General features: G+C 32.9%; 1 protein-coding gene across 1 annotated transcript; it reads left to right on the forward strand.

Annotated features, from left to right (window-relative positions):
- Positions 1-15,182: 15,182 nt before the first annotated feature.
- LOC131621452 (cell division cycle protein 48 homolog) lies at positions 15,183-19,007 on the forward strand. The gene is made up of 9 exons (XM_058892504.1): positions 15,183-15,322; positions 15,476-15,641; positions 15,920-16,148; positions 16,331-17,097; positions 17,240-17,461; positions 17,539-17,610; positions 17,697-17,978; positions 18,111-18,470; positions 18,557-19,007. The coding sequence occupies exons 1-9, from the start codon at positions 15,297-15,299 to the stop codon at positions 18,854-18,856; spliced, it is 2,424 nt and encodes an 807-aa protein (XP_058748487.1). The 5' UTR covers positions 15,183-15,296; the 3' UTR covers positions 18,857-19,007.
- Positions 19,008-20,864: the final 1,857 nt, after the last annotated feature.

A 20,864-nucleotide genomic window follows, 5' to 3' on the forward strand; every position in this document is an offset into this window, starting at 1 on the left:
TGGTATTTTATTTATTTTATCATTGGTGATGATTGTTATGTCACCAAGCGTTGTTTGGTTTGTTGGCTAGCGCTTTGAGTTGAACCTGGGGGTCATGAATTCCAACCCAAGTTTTGCCATTATTTTCTTGTATTTTCTTGTTTGCAGATCCGGTGTACATAACGCGTACGTCTACGACGCGCCCTCATAATGTCTGCCCTTGGATCTCAGTGGGCTCCGATCTAAAAGACCAGATGGCTCTACCCATGGTGCACCCTCAAGATCTTGTCCTACGGAAGCATTGACGCTAGATTCTCTTACATTTGGGCCTGATAAATCCATGCCCCCTCTTGCTGGCTACACCTCACACTTGGCCCATTGTTTTCTATTTTTTGTGCTTATTTTTTATTAACTTGTTTTAATTGTTTTTTTTTAAATCAACAAATTTAAAAAACACTAATTAGGATTTAGTTTAGTTTTAAGTTTAATTTTTTAATTAACTTAATTAATTTAATTAGTTTAGGGTAATTAACTTAAGCAATTTAATTCTAGTAATTATTTAATAATTAGTAAAACACTAATTTTTATTTCTTTAGTTAAATTTAGTCACAATTAATTTAATTAGGTTTTGATTTAGAATTAGGATAAAATTAAGTTAAATTTAATAATTATTTTAGATCTAGGTCTCTCATTTATTTTTTAAAGACTAACTTCTATTTTTGATTCTTTTTCTCACTTCAAACTCTCAATGATTGTCGCATGGTTGTATTTATTCGTTTAAATTATCTTCTCTATTTAAAATTCAAGAAATCGTTGTATAGATTGCAAGGATATTTTTGTAATAGCGTAAATTTATCTTTCCGCACTTTTAATTTCCGCATTTTAATTTTCCGCTATTATTATCTATTTAGATGTATGCCTTAGGATTGTATGATAATACAAGATAATTTAATCAAACGCTAGCTAACTTAACTCAAGATTAAATATCTGAATCTAACACACCCATTTTACTGTTCACACACTCACCTCTAGGGTTTCCCCTCTTCTGTTGTCTTCGAATAATGGTCAAGTCCCTCAAACGTAGGGATGTCTTAGTAAGGTTGCCTCCGATTAATGTCATCATAGTCCCTTCGAGTTGCCTGCGATAAAACGATGACCGTCCCTTTGAATGCTAAGACATCTTTGCATGTTGCCTTCTATGACCATCCGATGACCCTTCAATTGTCCTGAACACGTCCAATAGATAGGACTACCTACCCACAAATGGTATGGTTAGTCTTACCCTTAAATGAAAGTCAAAAGTATAGGAAAAACCAAACATAGGGTAAGTAGCCTTTAGTTTGCTTGCTCAATATAAAAATGTTTTTCACACCCCATTTTTCAACATTGTCTCTTCAGACATATTCAAATCAAACTATTTCCCTAAACACACACACACTATGCTTTTTCAAGCTTTTCAAACAAAACAAAACGAGCTAAGCATACTAAGAGCCCGTAGATAACTACGGATGAAAAGGGTGCTAACACCTTCCCTTTTCATAACTTACCCCCGAACTCTTTTTCTCAAAAGGTCTTTCCTGTACTTTTATACCTTTTCTAATTGGACAAAATAAAATTCGATGGCGACTCTTGCTCACTGCAACATTTGTTTGCGACATTTTTTAAAAGTCAGTTCTCCCACTATGTTACAGACACCATTTGGAAGCATCATTTGGTGCCAGAGGAGTATCGCGGGATGCGGGCATCCCAGAGCTGGCACTGTATAGAGGGATACGTGACATGGTTTTTTAAAGTATCACATCCTATCATGATACTAGATGCTTCTGGGCGTCCACCTAGGCCAGCTCACGAAGAGCTCTTGAAAAATCAACAGGCTAAGGATGACCATTCCACTGATGTACTACCAATATGTCATCGGATACACTCTATTGTGCAAGAGGCATTGGACAAAGGGATCATTCAAGAGGGTGGTACAGAGGCGGTTGCCATAGTTGAAAGGATGGTCAGGGAGGCATCTAGTGTGGCGGGCTATAGGAGGTAGAGGAGGTCGCCGGGGGTTAGGATTAGGCATACTCAGTAGCAGTAGCCTATATGTTATGTTTTATGTTTTATATTTCGTGTTTTAATATTTGTACATTTTGCACTTCCAGAACAACCGTTGTACTGTATTTTGGTATTTTGGAATATTTTACGTAATTGTTATTTTCAATTCATTTTATGGGATAAAATGGTATCGCGTTTAGTTAGTCCGCTTCTCCAATTTTATCAATGTAATGATGAAGGTTTTTACAAAAATGACAGATACAGAGCAAAATTCGCATGTGCATATCCGGAATATTTGATTTAGGTGGTTTCGAAAATGCATAGGCGAAAAAACCTCTGATATTTTAATTCCAATGTTTAAATAATAAAACGTTAAAAAAATTGTCACTTCGGATATGCATATCCGAAATATCTTGAAAATGTGAAAAAATATGTGTTCGGATATGCACACTCGAAAGGTATTTTGGGGTTATCAGGGGTACTTTTCACCCTATATGGGTGTATGAAGAGATTCCCATATATTTAAATATAGATACATAATAAAACTAGTAAAGGACTCGTGCGTTCGCACGGGTCGCGCGATGTTGTATATGCTATGGAAAGTATGACATGTAATATGTATATTGATTAAACTAATATTACATTAGGAAGGAAACTAAAACACCGATGTTTCGATTCAAAAATAAAAACTACACACAAAAGCATATAATAAGTTTTGTTAAAACAAACATAACATCTTCACTGGGATAAAGACAAATTAATCGGAGTCTTCACTAATTACATACTTAACTATGTCATTTTTCATGTGTTTAACATAAAGCATTTCAGAATAAGATAGGTAATGAAAAATCAAGACATCTTTAACATGTAGGTTTCTTTCCTTAGCATATTCATATCAACCCTTTCCAAGATACATCTCAGTATGGGACTTTTCCCCTTAATAACTTGACAATCCAGGGGTTGCTAATCATCAAGGTCCATCAATGATTAGGTGGAATTATCAGCAGATAATCCTTTTCTAACAATGTCAGCGTTAATATTCTACAAAAATATATGTATTATTAATTGTGGTTAAAAAAATTGAATTACAAAAAAATAAAAAATAAAAATCGGATAAAATTTCACAATTTTTAGAATGAAAAATTACCATGCAATTTTTTTCTCCCTTAGAAGATTTTGTAATGACTTTCTTCCAAATGAATTTCACATTGTAACCTAAACCATTGGGGTGGGGATTCTGAGTTCCATCATTATCATTTTTAGCCATGGATATTGCAAAAACAAAAAAAAAAGAATTGTTATTAATAAAATCGAATATCAAAATATTTGTAGAGAATATAAAAAAATTTGCAATACTACAATTCAAAATTTTGTTACTTTTAAGATGAATAAGATGCGTTGTGAGGAATGAGAAGTGCTATATATATATATATATATATATATATATATATATATATATATATATATATAAAATTGGTGTATGTAATAAATATCTTATCTATATACATAAGAATTTGGTGGATGTAATAAATATAATATTTTAATAAGGTTGAAAATAATAACCGAAAAAATTGTTTTTGAAAAAAATAATGATTGAAAAAGTTTTTTTTGAAAAAAATAATAAATGAAATTCGTCTGACTGCAAAAGCACACTGTTATACAAAATGTTTGGAGAAGTCTAAACAGCAAAAGCAACTGACTGCACTCCATGGCAAAATTTTATATTAAATGCATTACTTATGTCAACAAAATAAAAGTATGGTTTCAAGGTCTTAAATGCATCACATGGGTCCTGACACAGAGATATGGAGACTATTCATTGTTTCATCAATAGATATGGAAATGCCATTGCTCCTTGGAACGCGTGATTTGATTGATTGAAAATTCCCAAATTCAATAACGCATGCGTGCAGTTTTATTAAAAACAAAAAACACAAATTTAGCCTTTTACGTTTCCTCTGTTTCTCTGACTCGGTCTCTTTCACCAAGCTAATACGACTCGAACCACCCAGAATGATACTAGAGCAATGAGTAAAAGAAGAAAACCTTGCCATGGTCAGATTTCAGATGACGACGTGTCAAGCATTAGGTCAGTAACTGGTTTCCCTTTGTTTTTACTTTTATTTTGATGTATTGTGTATTTTATGATATCAAATTTGATTATGATTTGTGTTTCTTCACGGTATAAATGTCCGTAATTTGTAGGAATCGAGTGATATATAGATTTAAAACTTTATAATTTTGGTTGCCGTCTGCAGTTAATTAAATCAGTAATTTTGGTCGATGGTTATGATTAATGTATCACTCATATAGTCATTTGTAGTCAGTCAGCGGTTTCTAGAGATAGGGTTTATAAATGTAAATAGTTCATATGTTATTGATTTATCTAAAAAGTTTGTGTTTTTTGTTGTTTATGTATCATTCATAGTGTTGTAACAAACATAGCATTGTTATTTCAGTGGAGACTCAGCAATGGATGAAATACAAAAACTTGTTGATGAGGTTGGAGAATGTTATGCAAAAAAACTTCTGCTAAGGGCGGCCAAAAAGGAAAAGCAGTTGCTGAGAAATCGGTTAGGTTTGAAGAAACTCGAAAAAAATACACCTGTAGTTATTCCAATTCTCAACTACATGAATGTTCCTATGAAGGATGTTAAGGTTGAAGAAGTAGATGTCCCCATTGTTTCTAGGAATGAAAAGGAATCCAGTAAAAAAAGAATGATGAATTCTAAAATTGTTGTTGACAAAAGTGTTGTGAAGAAAGCAACAGTCACTCAGAAGGGAACCAAGAGCAAGACTTTGTTTCGGATAGACAACAAAAAAAAGGTTACAAATAGTAATTTGAAAAGACCAATCAAAGGTGGGAAGAAGGGAAAAAACCAATCCAATGTTAGGATAAATTGGTTTGGGGGAAAGAAAACATATTGCTGAGATATTGCTATACAGAATTCCAAATTCAAAAAGGAGAATGTTCAGGTAATCCAATTTGAAACCTTTATGTTATTTTAATAGAATGTTGATCTCAAAAACTAATCAATGCGGCATCTTTATATTGTTGCAACATTTCCCAAGAGAAATATCAAAAGATTGCTTGTGAATCAATTAGAAGGAGATAACGATTAGAGATGTTAACTTGCATCAAGAATTCAAGTGTATAATCAAGACAACAACATGTATGGGGGTACCAAGCCCATATGAGAAATACATGACTCAAGGATGTTTGATTAATCAATTCATGAATTTAGAGAAACAGTAATAATAAAGTAAAAAACTTTAAATTTAAGTTAAGTATTTGATCACAAGCTTTATTAATAGGTTTGATCATAAGGCAATTCTTCCCATCTGTCTTAATCAAGTTCGGTGTTCATGTCGTCGTAGTTTTATTGCGTTGGTTGGGTTACAGATGGGCGGGCTGGACGGTTGAATTGGAACATTGATTCGTTTTGAAAACGAAGCAATGGTTGTTGTGGTGTTTGGTAGACATGTGTTAGTAGGTGATGTTTAGTATTAAAAGTAAGTATTTTTTTATCGTATCCATGTGGACCGGTTCGATATCAATGTCGTTCAACAATTACTATGATTTTGAGTAGAAGTTTGCAAGATATTCGATTATGTAAGTTTATAGAATGTAAATCAAGTAAATGATAATTAAAATTTCAGAGATATGAGAAATCGATGTGATTAGATTTTATCCACCGATTGAATATCTAGCTTACTAATCAGTTATACAAAACCTAGATATTTATCAATATCATCACGTATCGCTCACAAATAAAATTTATGTCTAAACTCATGATGAGAGTTTGACCTTATTGTTTAATCGATGATTTCTCAGCCTAATAAACAATAAGATAGCATTAAGAATCGATACTTACAGTGAATGTTAAACCTAAATCTATACCTAGCATTTAGAATATAACAAATGGTTATCTTAGATCAAGATTCGAACAATCTTTCTCAATATCCCTTTCAATCTATAAATTAAACAGTGAAACAAAGATAACATCGATATTAATTAATAAATAAATTGTATATAACGCCATGATCAATAAAAATACATACTGTTACGATGAACTACATCCAATCCCACCAAGAAAGGGATTTAGCTGCTCGTGGTAGCTTGGTAAAATTAAGAAGAATGGAGATAAATATGCATCAACTGTGATTTCTCAACGGTTGATGCATTTCCAACTTCTATTCTTCAAGAATCACGATTTCCTATTGTTTACCGTGTTTATCTATCTCCCAAAAAGTTGATGATTAAGTATCCCATTTCTTCTGTCGTTTGAAGTCTATTTATAGAATTTTGGTTCTGCTCCTTTCGCTTAGAGAGGATAGGCTCGCTTAGTGAGCAGTCTTTTCTTCATCACTAAGCATTCTCAATCCGCCTTAGCCAAACCGCCCTATTTCATTTAGAGAGATACCTAGCTCGCTAAGGGAGCCTTCTCGCTTGGTCCTCACTCTTTCTCGCTAAGCGAGAATGATAATTTTGGGATGTGTAAACTTTCTGCCAAGCCTCGCTAGAACCTCGCTTAGTGAGATCTTCTTCAGCTTTGCTTCCAATCCTTTGTTTGAATGTCATAATATGCGTAATGTAACAAAACAAGAGTAAACACGCACAAACAAATGAGACTTATATGTTAAAATATTACAAACCAAGTTAAATAAATGTCTTTTCATTGTATCATATTACCATATTTTAGGTGCTTTGGTGGTGTGATGTTTAGGTGTGTGTTGGTTGGATGATATGGTAGGAAGTGATGATATCATATGCCTCACCAGTGACATGGTAAGATGCGGTGGCGACATATGTTTGTTGGTGGTACGGTTCATGTTCTTGGTTTTGTGTTAGGGTGTGTAATATGAATTAGTTGTGGGATTGGTAATGTTGTTGGGTTGGTTGTTAGGTGTAGGTGGATTGGCAATCATGTTCGGTTGGTTGTATGTTATTACGTATATGTGGTTTAGTAATGTTGTTGGGTTAATTTTTGGTTGTAGGTGGGTTGACAATTTTGTTGAGTTGGTTATTGGATGTAGGTGGATGGGTAATCATGTTGGGCGTTTGATGACGAAGCTCGTTGGCATGGGTCGATCAAATACCTCAGTTCAAACACAAACTGAGTTGTCATAACTGATATATACCAATTCATATAATTATGCATTGGTTTATATTCAAATGGCATGACAACTTCATTTATGACCTGTTGATGACTGCGCTTCCATTGACGACATACATCCTTAGCAAAGTCTTTCCAATCGGTAAAGTTCCATTGGGCAGTGACACTCTAAATTGATGTCATAGTCCCAAACACATCGGGAAAATGGGATTTCACTACTACAAATATTACATTTTATGGAAAAGCTTTCACCTCACCCAACAAAAAACCGAGGTAAAATTCTAAGACACGCTATGTTGTTTTTTCCAAGAAATTATCATCTATTCCCTCATTTTAAGAACAAAATTAAGGGATAAACTAATTAAAGGTACATGTTTCGAGTCCTAGAAACTGTTTTTTTTTTCTTTAAAAATGTCATCTCTCATATTATTTAAAATTTATTTTATTATTAAATATGCTATTCCCCCAGATTCGCAAATAACCAAGGCAAAGTTGTAAAAATCGCGATTAAAATCTAAACTCAATAGATTTCTAATTTTTAAATAAACATTTTGTGTTAAATTGAAAGTAAAAACTTTTTATGTAAAATCATATTTTTTGATGATTTTAAAAGATTTAAATCGCTCTGAGATTAGTGAAATCGTATAAAATCGCTGGGTTTTTTTTACTTTATGACCAAATTTTACTTTTTTTTTTGTCAAATTTTAAAAAGCACATTTATATTTTGGCCTGTGAAAACTTCTTTCACGCTTTTTAATTTTATTCGCATTCATGTATTGGTTATAATATTGAAGAACCTTTATCATCTAGAGATAGTTTTATTCAAGTTGAATATAAGAGTACACAAATGAAAATGATGTTGTTGAAGGATTAGACTTTTGATTAAGCTGAAGATGAAGATAGAAACACTTAATTTATTTTTTTAACTTGAGAAACTTATGAAACTCCTATTTTTTTAATAATCTTTTTGGATGTCACATTTTTAATTTTACGGGTAATTTATTTAGTATGATACAATTTTGTGAATATTACACTTTATTATGATGACATAATATATTTTTTATTTTATAATTAATTTAAAATATTAAATTATTGATGAATTAACAATATTATATAAGTATATACATATCGTATATATAAATTTAATATTATTTTAATATGAGGTAAATTTTATGATTTTATGTTTCAATTTTATCTAGGTAAAACAAGTCAATGTAAAAATTTGATATTGACAATCTTGAATCGAGGGGGTATGATACTCAAATTTTACTATAAAAGGATTATGTCACTAAGTTTCACCCTAAACCTAACTCACATGTTCAACCGCTCCATGCTCTTAAACATCATTTTTTCGGATGGATTGTGAGACAAAATTTTTTTTGATTCTGTATTGCTATTCTTCTAACACCAACCTTTAACAAAACATTTTTTTGTTCTATAATATATATTATTTTCTTCGGTTGATAACATTGAAAAATTAATATCAATCATATTGCAATACACAAAGAAATTGGTGAATAGTAAAAAAAGAAAAAAGAAATAATACATGTTACTTCATTTTTTTTCCATTCACAATTTCTTTTGGCAATAGAAGTAATATATTACCCAAGTTCTTTTAGAAACCGAGGTTAAAGTATAAAATTTATTGTATTTTTTTATATAAAAAGAATTTTTTTTACCTCTGGTTTAAGTAGTAACCGAAGAGAAAAATAAACATATTTATTGAGTTTCTTCGCAATTCTTAAACAAATATTTACAGTCTATTTTGTTAGTATCAACGTTCTAGACATTGCCATTAGTGATTTGCATGAAATCTAAAAGACATCTATTCAGAAGGCTCATGCCACATTATAAAAGCATTATGAATATTGATATCGAAAGCATTTGTCGTGAAAACACTCAAACTTATATAAGTTTGGAAAAATTCTCTATGATGGATTGTAAAAGCAGAAAAATATTTGGGTTCAAAGTTTATGTTCTTAAATAATCAAATAATTGAATAATTATTTTATTTATCTAACTTTTTTTTGTTCTATATCAGAAAAAATGCAAACAATATCCAATATTTGATCTTCCCCAAGATTAAATGAAACGAGGATTCAACATTTGATCTTTACTGACAATAATGATGATGAATCAGATTCCAAATTTGTTATATATTTTTACTTTAATATTAAGGGTAAACAATGTAATATTCTGTATAAACAATATAATTTGTAAATAATTTAATTTAATATTCTGTGTAAACAATGTAATTTGTATTAAAAAAAGTCATTTCCCCTTCCTCAGTTTTGGTCATAAATCAAGAAGTATGTGACACTAGTTTTGAAAATATAAAAAATGATGTTGCTAGAGATAGAACCAATGATCGTTTCAACTATCCCCTTGGTTAATCCGAAATCAAGGGGTAAAATGTCAAGTTTTCATGACGCCCTTCGTTATCTCGCTTGTATCACCGAGGTAAAATTTAACTGTCAAACAAGGTAACATGTAATTTTTATAGTAGTGTTTGTTGATGCATGCAAACTGAAGTTTGACACAATCACTATAGTGCATCTACATAATAGTGAACCTGATGATTGTTGTTTTTGCAGTCCAAATGACAACATCTTCGTGGTTAATCTCATGGTTCTGACCCATATATGGCCTCCAAATAAATTATAGAGAAAAAATATATTATTAGATTAGTAAATGGTTAATATTAAAACTAAATTATCAAGATGATGAATAATTTAGTTGTAATATATCGTCTAGTCCAAGGCGATCCAAAAGATTTCGATAGATCTTTATGCAATGCTTAGGACATTTGTTGTAGTTCAACCCTCGAGTGTAAGTTATTTAGTGTTATTTATAGTATAAAGTAAGTAAATGGAAATAATGCTATAAACTTACTTTGTCGCGTAGGAGAATGTGAAGCCGTTGACAGGGCTAGGGACAACATTCTCGACCAAGCCCATGCTTGGAGAAAAAGAGCGTAGGAATAAAACGAACAAGTATAAAGTAAGTAAATGGAAAGAATGCTATAAACTTACTTTGTCGCGTAGGAGAATGTGAAGCCGTTAACAGGGCTAGGGACAACATTCTCGACCAAGCCCATGCTTGGAGAAAAAGAGCGTAGGAATAAAATGAACAAGTACCATTATGTGCGTTTTTACATAAGGAACTATATAGTGGGACAGAATGGCTGAACCCCAACTATATTTTCTTGTTTTATCTATGTCTCTTAAACAAGGTATGTTCTAGACTAGCCCAATTGTCCTAATTGGCCCAATCCACTATTTGGCACAAAACGACCCAATAAGCGTTGGTCCAACCCACAAGAGCCGTAAGGGAAGGCATCTTCCCTCCTACCGAGCGCGACTGGGGATTAGACAAGCACGCTGGAACCCCGTCCCTCGCAACGGCCAGTACCCCGGACACGACTAGTCAAGACCTAGTCAACGGTCCCCTATATTCTGAGCCAGAAATCACGCCCAAGCCCATGAAGATAGAAGATCCACTTCGTCCCAACGAGAACACTTATAAATAGCCTTCTATCCCTAGAGGGCAAGGTAATCCAAACTTTGCCCAAAATCTCATACTTTTTGTTGTATCTTGTTGTTCTCTTACTTACTTTGGCCTCAGAGTACCTTGCAAGTACATCCCCTTTTTTCTCAACCATCACCGAAGATCAAACCTACCATTACTGGCCACCTGTTATACCCGTAGCGAACAAGGTAAATACATAATATTTACAATATTACTAGTAGTTTTGGAAAATAAAAAAGTGACCAAATAGTATCATAATAGAGTTGGGGCAGTTGTTCAGTGAAAAATGTATGAAATTTATGAAGGAGAAAACTGTCAAAGCTAACACACATGGGGTTACAATATTTGACCGTCATAGACACACTTTCACTATATAGGAGACAATGGACCATAATGAAGGGAGACCAAGGGGATTCTATCGCATCAAACTAAATAGAGGATACTGTGAGAATAAAAAGTTTCAAGCCTTCCGTATGCCCTGCTCCTATGTCATTGTTCATATGCTCGCCAAGACCCTTCTAAGCATTTATTCTCCATTTACAAAGTCTTAAATGTATTCAATGTATACAAAAATAACTTTCCGGTGGTGGCAAAGAAGGACAGTTGACTTACAAATAAAGGAGACATAATTTGGCACAACAAAAATATGTGATGGAAGAAATGGTTCCCCCAACATCACGCGTATTAGAACCGAGAATGATACAACTGACAAAATGGTAAGGTTATGTAGTATATGCCGCCAGGACACACACACGGAAATATTATCCCAATTTTGGAACAAGCTCCGCAATACAATTATTAAATGCAATCTTGATATGTAATTTATTTTTTGTAACCATAAAATTTCATATTGAATACAACTTTCGGTTACAACAAAACGAACACAAACACACCTAAAACAACAACACGAAGAACGCACAAAAGAACTTAACATGTCTATGAGATTACAATTATCAAGACAATTTCATCTTGTCCATACATCATACACGAACATCACCGTCATTTTTAACCGACTCTCGCACCCAATGTGCTTCATTATTTTCATTCACAATGTTGAACACCAAAATAAGCCTATCAATTCTTCTAATTTTTTCACTGTCTTAAATTCCTCCACCTAACCAAGAAATCAAGCTTCTCTCAAGATATGCTCAAAAGTCTGGGTGTTCCAAAGTCAGATCTTTATCGAAAGCTTGAGAATCAAATAACAAACACATCCATCTCTTTTAATAATCATGTTAGAAAAATTGAAGAATGAAATGAGAAGATGTGTGAAAAATAGTGAGGAGTAAATGACATATTTATAAAATGAGAATACACATAGGCGTCACACCTATTGGCGCCTCCTCTTTGTCCCATAACATAGGCGCCAATAGGACTGACACAGTAGTGCATTCGCAAATGCAATGGTGCCTCAATGTACTTTTTAGTGCATGCACTAGTGTATCTGGCGCTTCCTCTTTACAACACAATCTCTTTGTTTGAAACATGAATACTTTGATATATTGTCAGGAAAAATAGTTATTTTGAATTTTTTTTGAAAATTGTTATTGTGGTAAAAAAATTCAGAGTTAGTTCAAAGATTCAATTTTTTAATAGAAATAAGTTAAATAAAAATTATAATATTTAATTTTTGAATTTTTTTTTTTATAAAAAGTGGTTAACACACTATTTAATATTTGGGTTATTATCATTTTACCTAGGGGTGGCAAAACGCGCCGTGACCCGCCGGGCCGGCCCGCCACCCGCCAAAAAATGACGGGTTGGGTTGAGATTTTTGGCCCGCCGCTCGCCAAAGACCGCCCCGCCAAAACCCGCCACCCGCCATAGCCCGCCCCGCCAATGCCCGCCGCCCGCCAAAGCCCGCCGCTCCTCCAAAATTCCCTTTTTTTTAGTTAATTCTAGTAATTTCAATTCTTGATGGTTTATTTTATATATTTATTCGTAAATATATGTAATATTTTTTAAGTCAAATTTGTTAAAAAATTGTTTTTATAAAAAATTATTTTAAAAAATAATTGAAAAAAATAATTAAAAGGTAAAAAAACCTATTAATCTATTAAAAAAAATGAAAAAAATATAAATATAAATAGGCAGGCAAGCCCGCCGCCCGCCAACCCGCCATCTTGGCGGGGTGGGCATGATTTTTGTGCCCATTTCACTTGGCGGGCATGCCCGCCCCGCTCGTTTTTTGGCGGGCTTTAGGCGGGGCGGGCGACCCGTTTTGCCACCCCTAATTTTACCCCTGTCATATAGGTCATTTCTGGTTTACCCCCTGTAAATTTTTTTTTTTTGAAAAACAACTTTGCCATTTCAAATACTAACTTTTTAGCCCCTAAAGTCAAAATCCGTAGGAAAATCTGCAGGTTTCCTGCGGATTTTCTTTCGGATTTTCCTGTGGATTTTGACTTTAAGGGCTAAAAAGTTAGTATTTTGAAATGGCAAGGTTGTTTTTCAAAAAATTTTTTTTACAGGGGGTAAACCAGAAATGACCTATATGGCAGGGGGGTAAAATGCTATTAACCCTTAATATTTTTATGAAAATTAATAATTAAACTTTTTAAAAAACTACGTAAAGTTTTATGAAAATTAAATTTCTCACATTCTCATATAAAAAAACAAATCATACAAATTATGAAAGTCATTAAAAGTTATTTGGTTATTGAAATTTTCAAATTTAAAATTATTTTTTTCTCAACTTACTTATAAATATGGATAAACTTTCCTAGTCATATATTTTAGAAAATATAGTTTTTAGATGCAAACAAACACTCATTAATAACATAATCCATATTTTTAGAAGATTTGTATTTATGTAGTTTTATATAATAGTTTGTTAAAAAAATACATAAATTTAAATTAGGCAAAATTATACCCAGGGTCCTTTAAGTTATTTTATTGTAACAAGTTGGTCCTTGATGTTTTTTTCGCTACAAGTTGGTCCTTTATGTTAACTAACGTCTGCACAGTTAACCTTTTTCATAAACTTCGTTCCAAAAAAACCAAAGTGACACTAATGGTGTTGATGTATCACTTAACATACGTTAGAGACCATCATTGAATCCTATAATAAAATTTTCAGAATTTTTTAGAGCATAAAAATATTTTAAAACTTATTAAAATGCACACAAAAGAAATAAATTAAATAAAAATAATAAAACAGAAAATAAAATTCTCAGAAAATTATACAAAGTGTAAAATGAGAAGAAATATTTTTAGGAATTTTTTCATAATTTTTGGACCAATAATGAGTTTAATATGAATTTTAAAAGTTAAAAACGAAATAAAATAAAATTAATAAAACAGAAAAAAGGTCAACGATGCATACATTAGTTAACATAAAGGACTAACTTATAGCAAAAAAAATATAAAGGACCAACTTGTTACAATAAAATAACTTAAAGGACCCTGGGTATAATTTTGCCTTTAAATTATTATAAAAAAACTGAAATTTGGTCAATTAAAATAAATATGAAGATATTGTAATCTATATCAAATTGCGGAGACAATTTTAAAAATAACTATGTTCATATTCACTGATTTGTCTTGGATATATTTCTAAACAAAATATTTATAAGTAACCAATATCTTTTAAATTTAAATTTATATCATAGTTAAAAAATTAAAAAATTCTATAATTTATTTTAAACTTAGCTGTAAATTTTAGTCTAAATTTTTTTAATTATAAAATATAAATACTCAAGCTAAAATTTCAGTATATATTCAAATAATATATTTTATAAAGAATAAAATAGATATTTGATATTAAAATAAATAAAAATTTAATCATCATCAATTTTACAGTTTAGATATTTAATCGTAAAAAAACTTATGTGACAATTAGGATTCAATGCCTGATCACTATTAATTTAATAATGTTGATAGTAAATTAATAGAAAAATAAAATAAATATTGTAACACATAAAATTATTTCTCAAGATTATCCATGAGAAAAACTAAATCTCAAGATTTAAGCCTATATTTTTTGTTACACGAATTAAGAAAGCCTGATAACGATTTTTTCTCAAAAAAGATTTAATTAGAATTGAAAATCAAAATTCAAGCATATCTTTTATTTATTTACATGATGAAGAATATTGTAGGCAGATTTTTCTCAAAAAAGATAAAATCAAAATTAAATTTTTTTTTTATTGAGAAGCCTTCTTAATTTTTGGAAAAATATAATATATAATATAAATATTCAAACCAAAATTTAAATTTAGATACATTCAAATAGCATGATTTCCCCACACTCAACACCCAAAGAATAATAAATAAATATATTTTGATACTAAAATAAATAAATAAATAAAACTAAAAAAACTTGTAAAATTTAACAATATATCCTAAAATTAATGCTCAAGAATGTATCTAAGAAAAATATAATATTGAAGCAAATCTTTTTTTAGTTAGTTACACAATTCAAGAATATCTTCCACCGGATTTTTCTAAAAAATAAAACAAATCCATAATTAAAAATCAATATAAAGGGTAATCTCGGCATTAAAAAAAGACAATTCAAGCCTCTATAAATAGTAAAATATAGAAAGCCTCAAAGTTTAACAAGTGAAACAAAAACCAAAGTCAAGCTTTTTTCTGCTCTCTCATTGATCTTCAAAATTCAACCAAAACATGTCTCAACCAGAATCATCTGACTCGTAAGATCAACCGTCTTTGATTTTCCTTTCACAAATTTCGTTTTTTTTTTTTGTTTTTCTTTTCATCACTGCAGTGATGATCACTTATTTGTCTGCGGTATTAATTTGTTTGATAATGATATAGTAATGATCAAGTTTCGCTTTGAATTGCAGGAAATCGGTGAAGAAGGACTTCTCCACCGCGATTCTGGAACGCAAGAAATCTCCTAACCGACTTGTCGTTGATGAGGCTGTCAACGATGATAACTCTATTGTCGCTTTGCACCCTCAAACCATGGAAAAGTTGGGGCTTTTCCGTGGTGACACTGTCCTTATCAAGGTAATGTTTTGATCATCACCCTCTTTAAATTAATTTCTTTTCCATCATGGGTTTTCATTCAATTCCCAAAAAAAATTGCTTTTTTTGAAAACACTTATTTTTATTTTGCCTTTTAAAATTTTGGGTCAATAGCTATATTAGAAAGTAATAGTTTTGAAGACTAACATGATAGACTAAGAATAGTTTAGAGACTATTTATGATATTTATAGTTGAGGGATCATATACAAGAGTGTGATAGTTTGTTTACTAATATAGTGTGATTTTTGTTGGGTTGTAGGGAAAGAAAAGGAAGGATACTATTTGTATATCGCTTGCTGATGATACGTGCGAAGAGGCTAAGATAAGGATGAACAAAGTTGTGAGGTCGAATTTGCGAGTTCGCCTTGGAGATGTTGTGTCTGTGCATCAGTGTCCTGATGTCAAGTATGGGAAACGTGTGCACATTCTTCCTGTTGATGATACAATTGAAGGGCTCACTGGCAATCTCTTTGATGCTTTCTTGAAACGTAAGTTTTAATGACTTTGAATACAATAGTCTCGTTACTGAATTTTGACTTGATTTTTGCTAGCTTTGTCGTGTTGTAAATGTTTTGAGTGTGTTTTTAGTTGTTATGACTTATGATTATATATGAATGAGTATGTATATTTTTGTATTTGTGCAAGTCTAACTTTTTAATATGATTCACAGCCTATTTCTTGGAGGCTTATCGACCTGTCAGAAAAGGAGAACTATTTCTTGTGCGTGGAGGGATGAGAAGTGTAGAGTTTAAGGTCATTGAAACTGATCCTGGGGAGTATTGTGTGGTTGCTCCCGACACTGAGATCTTTTGCGAGGGGGAGCCTGTGAAAAGAGAAGATGAAGACAGGCTTGATGAAATTGGTTATGATGACGTGGGTGGTGTTAGGAAGCAAATGGCACAGATTCGCGAGTTGGTTGAGCTTCCACTGAGGCATCCACAACTTTTCAAATCCATTGGTGTGAAGCCACCCAAAGGAATTTTGCTATACGGACCCCCAGGTTCTGGAAAGACATTAATAGCTAGAGCTGTTGCTAATGAAACTGGAGCTTTCTTCTTTTGCATTAACGGACCTGAGATTATGTCCAAACTGGCTGGAGAGAGTGAAAGCAATCTTAGGAAAGCGTTTGAGGAAGCTGAAAAGAATGCTCCGTCCATCATCTTTATCGATGAGATTGATTCTATTGCACCCAAGCGGGAGAAGACACACGGTGAAGTTGAAAGAAGGATTGTTTCTCAACTTTTGACTCTTATGGATGGATTGAAATCTCGTGCTCATGTTATTGTCATGGGTGCCACTAATCGTCCAAATAGCATTGACCCAGCATTGAGAAGGTTTGGTAGATTTGATAGGGAAATCGATATCGGTGTTCCTGATGAAATTGGGCGACTTGAAGTCCTTCGCATACATACCAAAAACATGAAGCTCTCTGATGATGTAAGTCGGGAATTACCTATTACTTAACTTTCACATTTACTTGGCGGTATTTTGTGCTGTATTTTCTGTTTTTTCATCAGTCAAAATTTTGCTTTCAATTTTCTTAAATTTTTAACTGACCATTTATGCTTTTTCTCGGTAGGTTGATTTGGAAAGAATTGGAAAAGATACTCATGGGTATGTTGGGGCTGACCTTGCTGCCCTTTGCACTGAAGCGGCTTTGCAATGCATTAGGGAGAAGATGGACGTCATTGACTTAGAGGATGAAACGATTGATGCTGAAATTTTAAATTCCATGGCCGTTACTAATGAACATTTCCATACTGCCCTTGGAACAAGCAACCCTTCAGCTTTACGTGAAACTGTAAGTTTTCTTTTTTACGCCGCAACGAGGCTTTCTTTCTTGATGTTCTGTTTTCTTACTAACCTCTCTATTGACAGGTTGTCGAGGTGCCTAATGTTAGTTGGGAAGACATCGGAGGCCTTGAGAATGTCAAGCGTGAACTGCAAGAGGTCATAAATCTTTCCTTGTACTTAATTAATTCCTTTTTTCATTATCAATTTTATCTGTTTCTGAATTTCTATTTATATGGATTCAGACTGTTCAATATCCTGTTGAGCACCCGGAAAAGTTTGAGAAGTTTGGAATGTCACCATCAAAAGGAGTTCTCTTCTATGGTCCTCCAGGATGTGGAAAAACATTGTTAGCCAAAGCAATTGCTAACGAATGTCAAGCTAACTTCATCAGTGTGAAAGGCCCTGAATTGCTTACAATGTGGTTTGGTGAAAGTGAAGCCAATGTTAGAGAAATTTTCGACAAGGCCAGACAATCAGCTCCATGTGTCCTCTTTTTTGATGAGCTTGACTCCATTGCTACTCAGGTTTGTTTTCTAGTTAGTTCAAAGTTCAAACTCCCAGATTGCTATGTTATTATGCTGTAACCATGGTTAATACTCATTCTAGCCTTTTGGGAAAAAACTTGTATTTGTATTTAATCACTGTTGTTCTTGCAGAGAGGAAGCAGTGTTGGGGATGCTGGTGGTGCTGCCGACAGAGTTCTAAATCAACTTCTGACTGAAATGGATGGCATGTCTGCCAAAAAGACTGTGTTCATTATCGGGGCAACTAACAGACCTGATATCATTGATCCCGCACTTCTCAGGCCAGGCCGTTTAGATCAGTTGATCTATATTCCTCTTCCTGATGAGGATTCCCGTCACTCGATCTTCAAGTCCTGCTTGAGAAAGTCACCAGTTGCGAAAGATGTTGATTTGAGAGCATTGGCTACGTACACCAAAGGTTTCAGCGGCGCCGACATTACAGAAATATGCCAGCGAGCATGTAAATATGCTATAAGAGAAAACATTGAGAAGGTATGCATTTGGACATTTGGTTAATAGATGTTTATTACATAATCTCTTTTGACAAGGTTTGAGCTAATAACTTATTGTGATTACAGGACATAGAGCTAGAGAGGAAAAGGAAGGAAAACCCTGAGGCCATGGACGAAGACCTTATCGACGAAGAAGTTGCCGAGATCAAGGCGGCTCATTTTGAGGAGTCAATGAAGTATGCGCGTAGAAGTGTCAGTGACGCCGATATACGCAAATACCAAGCATTTGCTCAAACATTACAGCAATCAAGAGGTTTCGGAAGTGAATTCAGGTTCTCAGATACCGCAAATAGAACTACTACTGAATCTGACCCTTTTGCAACTACTGCTGCTGGTGGAGCCGACGAAGATGATCTGTATAGTTAGGGTTTTTTTCAATTATCTGCAGTAGACTTTTCTGTCAAGCCTTTCAAAGGCAAAACTTTAAGCCCGCATTTTGCTTTTCATGTACTGAAGTTAAATTACCATAGTTTGTTACTGGTTCAACATAGAATTTATATATGACATGTTTATATTATGAATGGTGTTCTTGTTTTTTTGGATTATAGCTCTTGCTTTCTTAATGGTCTCGTTCTAAAATGCTATGTTTATATGCATAAGTTAAACAAAAAGGGTATAAAACCATATATATGACCTTCATACACATTGTTCAAAATTGTAACTTGCAATATAAATCACAATAAACCAAAGATATAAAACCATATATATAAGCAACCTTCTCAGCTTCCAATTCACTACAAGTGAACTTGAAAAACCATATACAAACAAAAAGAAAAACCTTCTACCATTAAAACATCATCAAGGTTTCCCTGAATGTATTTTAGAACATCCACCAGAGCCTTCGGGCTTAAAGTTAACGAATCTGCTAGGAGCCGAGTTATGTCTAGACCCTTTCGGTAAACAGCCCTTCACTTCTCTTCCTATTTGAAAAGCCTTCTGTTTGCGTTCTTGTTGCGGCATCACAAAGTTTTCAACTTCTGATGAAACTAGTGGCCTTGTAACCGTGCTTGGAGCACTCGGTGGAATTACTCGTCCACCTATGGCTGTTTCAAGAGAATTTAGTGAAAGAAGAAGGTATAGGGTTAGAAAGGAGAAACATTTAGTAGTACTCATTTCTGTTTCTTTAAGGATGTTTTGTGTTGTTTGTTTTGATATATGAGAGAGTGTTGAGGTTTTGGAGAGGCTTTATGGTAGCTATGGATTTTGGTGCAAAAGGGTTGAAAGTATGTGCCCTTAAATAGGCTAGTGATGAAGGGTGTGATATATGCATGCAGAGTGAGTTGGCAGGGTGGGTGCAGCTTTGTCTCTGAAGCAAGTGAGGAAGCTCGTGAGCACTTCATGTTTATTGTACAAATTCAAATAGTTTCAAATCAAAGCATTAAATGTGTTTTTATTGGTTTACAATGTGCACTTTTATAGTGTGAATTGTATATTTTAAATAAATAAATAGTGACATTGTGAAATAATAGTGATGTTGTCAAGCAAGTGGAAAATACACTTAAAGGACATTAAAGGCTACACAATGATTTGGGTAAGTGTTTTGTGTGTATTTTCTTCATGGGAGTTGATCAGTCATTATAAGAATTGAAGATGGTGAACAAGTTTGTATTAGATGATACCATAGTCTTCAAATTCAATTAATTAAATTGGTTGATAGCACTATAAAATGAGTCATAATCTCCTACCTACAAAGTTGGTTATTAATTGGGGGCCAATAATACTTTAGTTAGGGAGGATGAGATTCAATGTGAGGATTCAACTGACAATACATATACTCTGGAGAATGTTTAGATGAGCAGTTGAAGTTGAAGAGTGCATGGAAGTATTAGAAGAGGACAATTATTTGCTTTGAAGTTCGTGCCAATATATTTGGGAAGTCACTGAAAATCTGCAAATATATATTTGGGACGAGGCTATTAACACGCCTCTCACGTTTAAGATTGATCATCCAGAAGTGTTAAAATAAATAGTAGGTAATTCAATAACAGAAATTAGATAGCAGGTGGTCTGTCAAATATTAAATTTGACTTTTGATATTATTTTAAAATATATATAATTTAGGCTTAACTCGATTTTATAAAATTGAGTTGTAGTATAAAAATTATCCCTACTATAAATATATAAATATATGTTCATGCCATAATATTTTCCCTAAATTTGAAGGATAAAAAAAAGAATTTCAACAATATACCCGCCAATTTATTTTGGTTAGGCGCCATAATAATATGTAAATTCAAAGTTTATAGTGTGGTTGGAAACAATTGGTGAAGTTTGGTCTCAAATATTATTGACATGCACTGACATTATATATACAGACATTCCTATTTATGATATTTCACGAACATAATAAATTCATAATTTTAACCGCTCTTTT

The sequence above is a fragment of the Vicia villosa genome, unplaced genomic scaffold, assembly GCF_029867415.1.
Source record: "Vicia villosa cultivar HV-30 ecotype Madison, WI unplaced genomic scaffold, Vvil1.0 ctg.000004F_1_1_1, whole genome shotgun sequence".
NCBI lineage: Eukaryota > Viridiplantae > Streptophyta > Magnoliopsida > Fabales > Fabaceae > Vicia > Vicia villosa.

Coding starts and splice junctions, on each gene's coding strand:
- LOC131621452 (XM_058892504.1), top strand. CDS start 15,297: ATGTCTCAACCAGAATCATCTGACTC. Junction 15,323..15,475: donor CAACCAGAATCATCTGACTC/GTAAGATCAACC, acceptor TTTGAATTGCAG/GAAATCGGTGAAGAAGGACT. Junction 17,611..17,696: donor TCAAGCGTGAACTGCAAGAG/GTCATAAATCTT, acceptor ATATGGATTCAG/ACTGTTCAATATCCTGTTGA.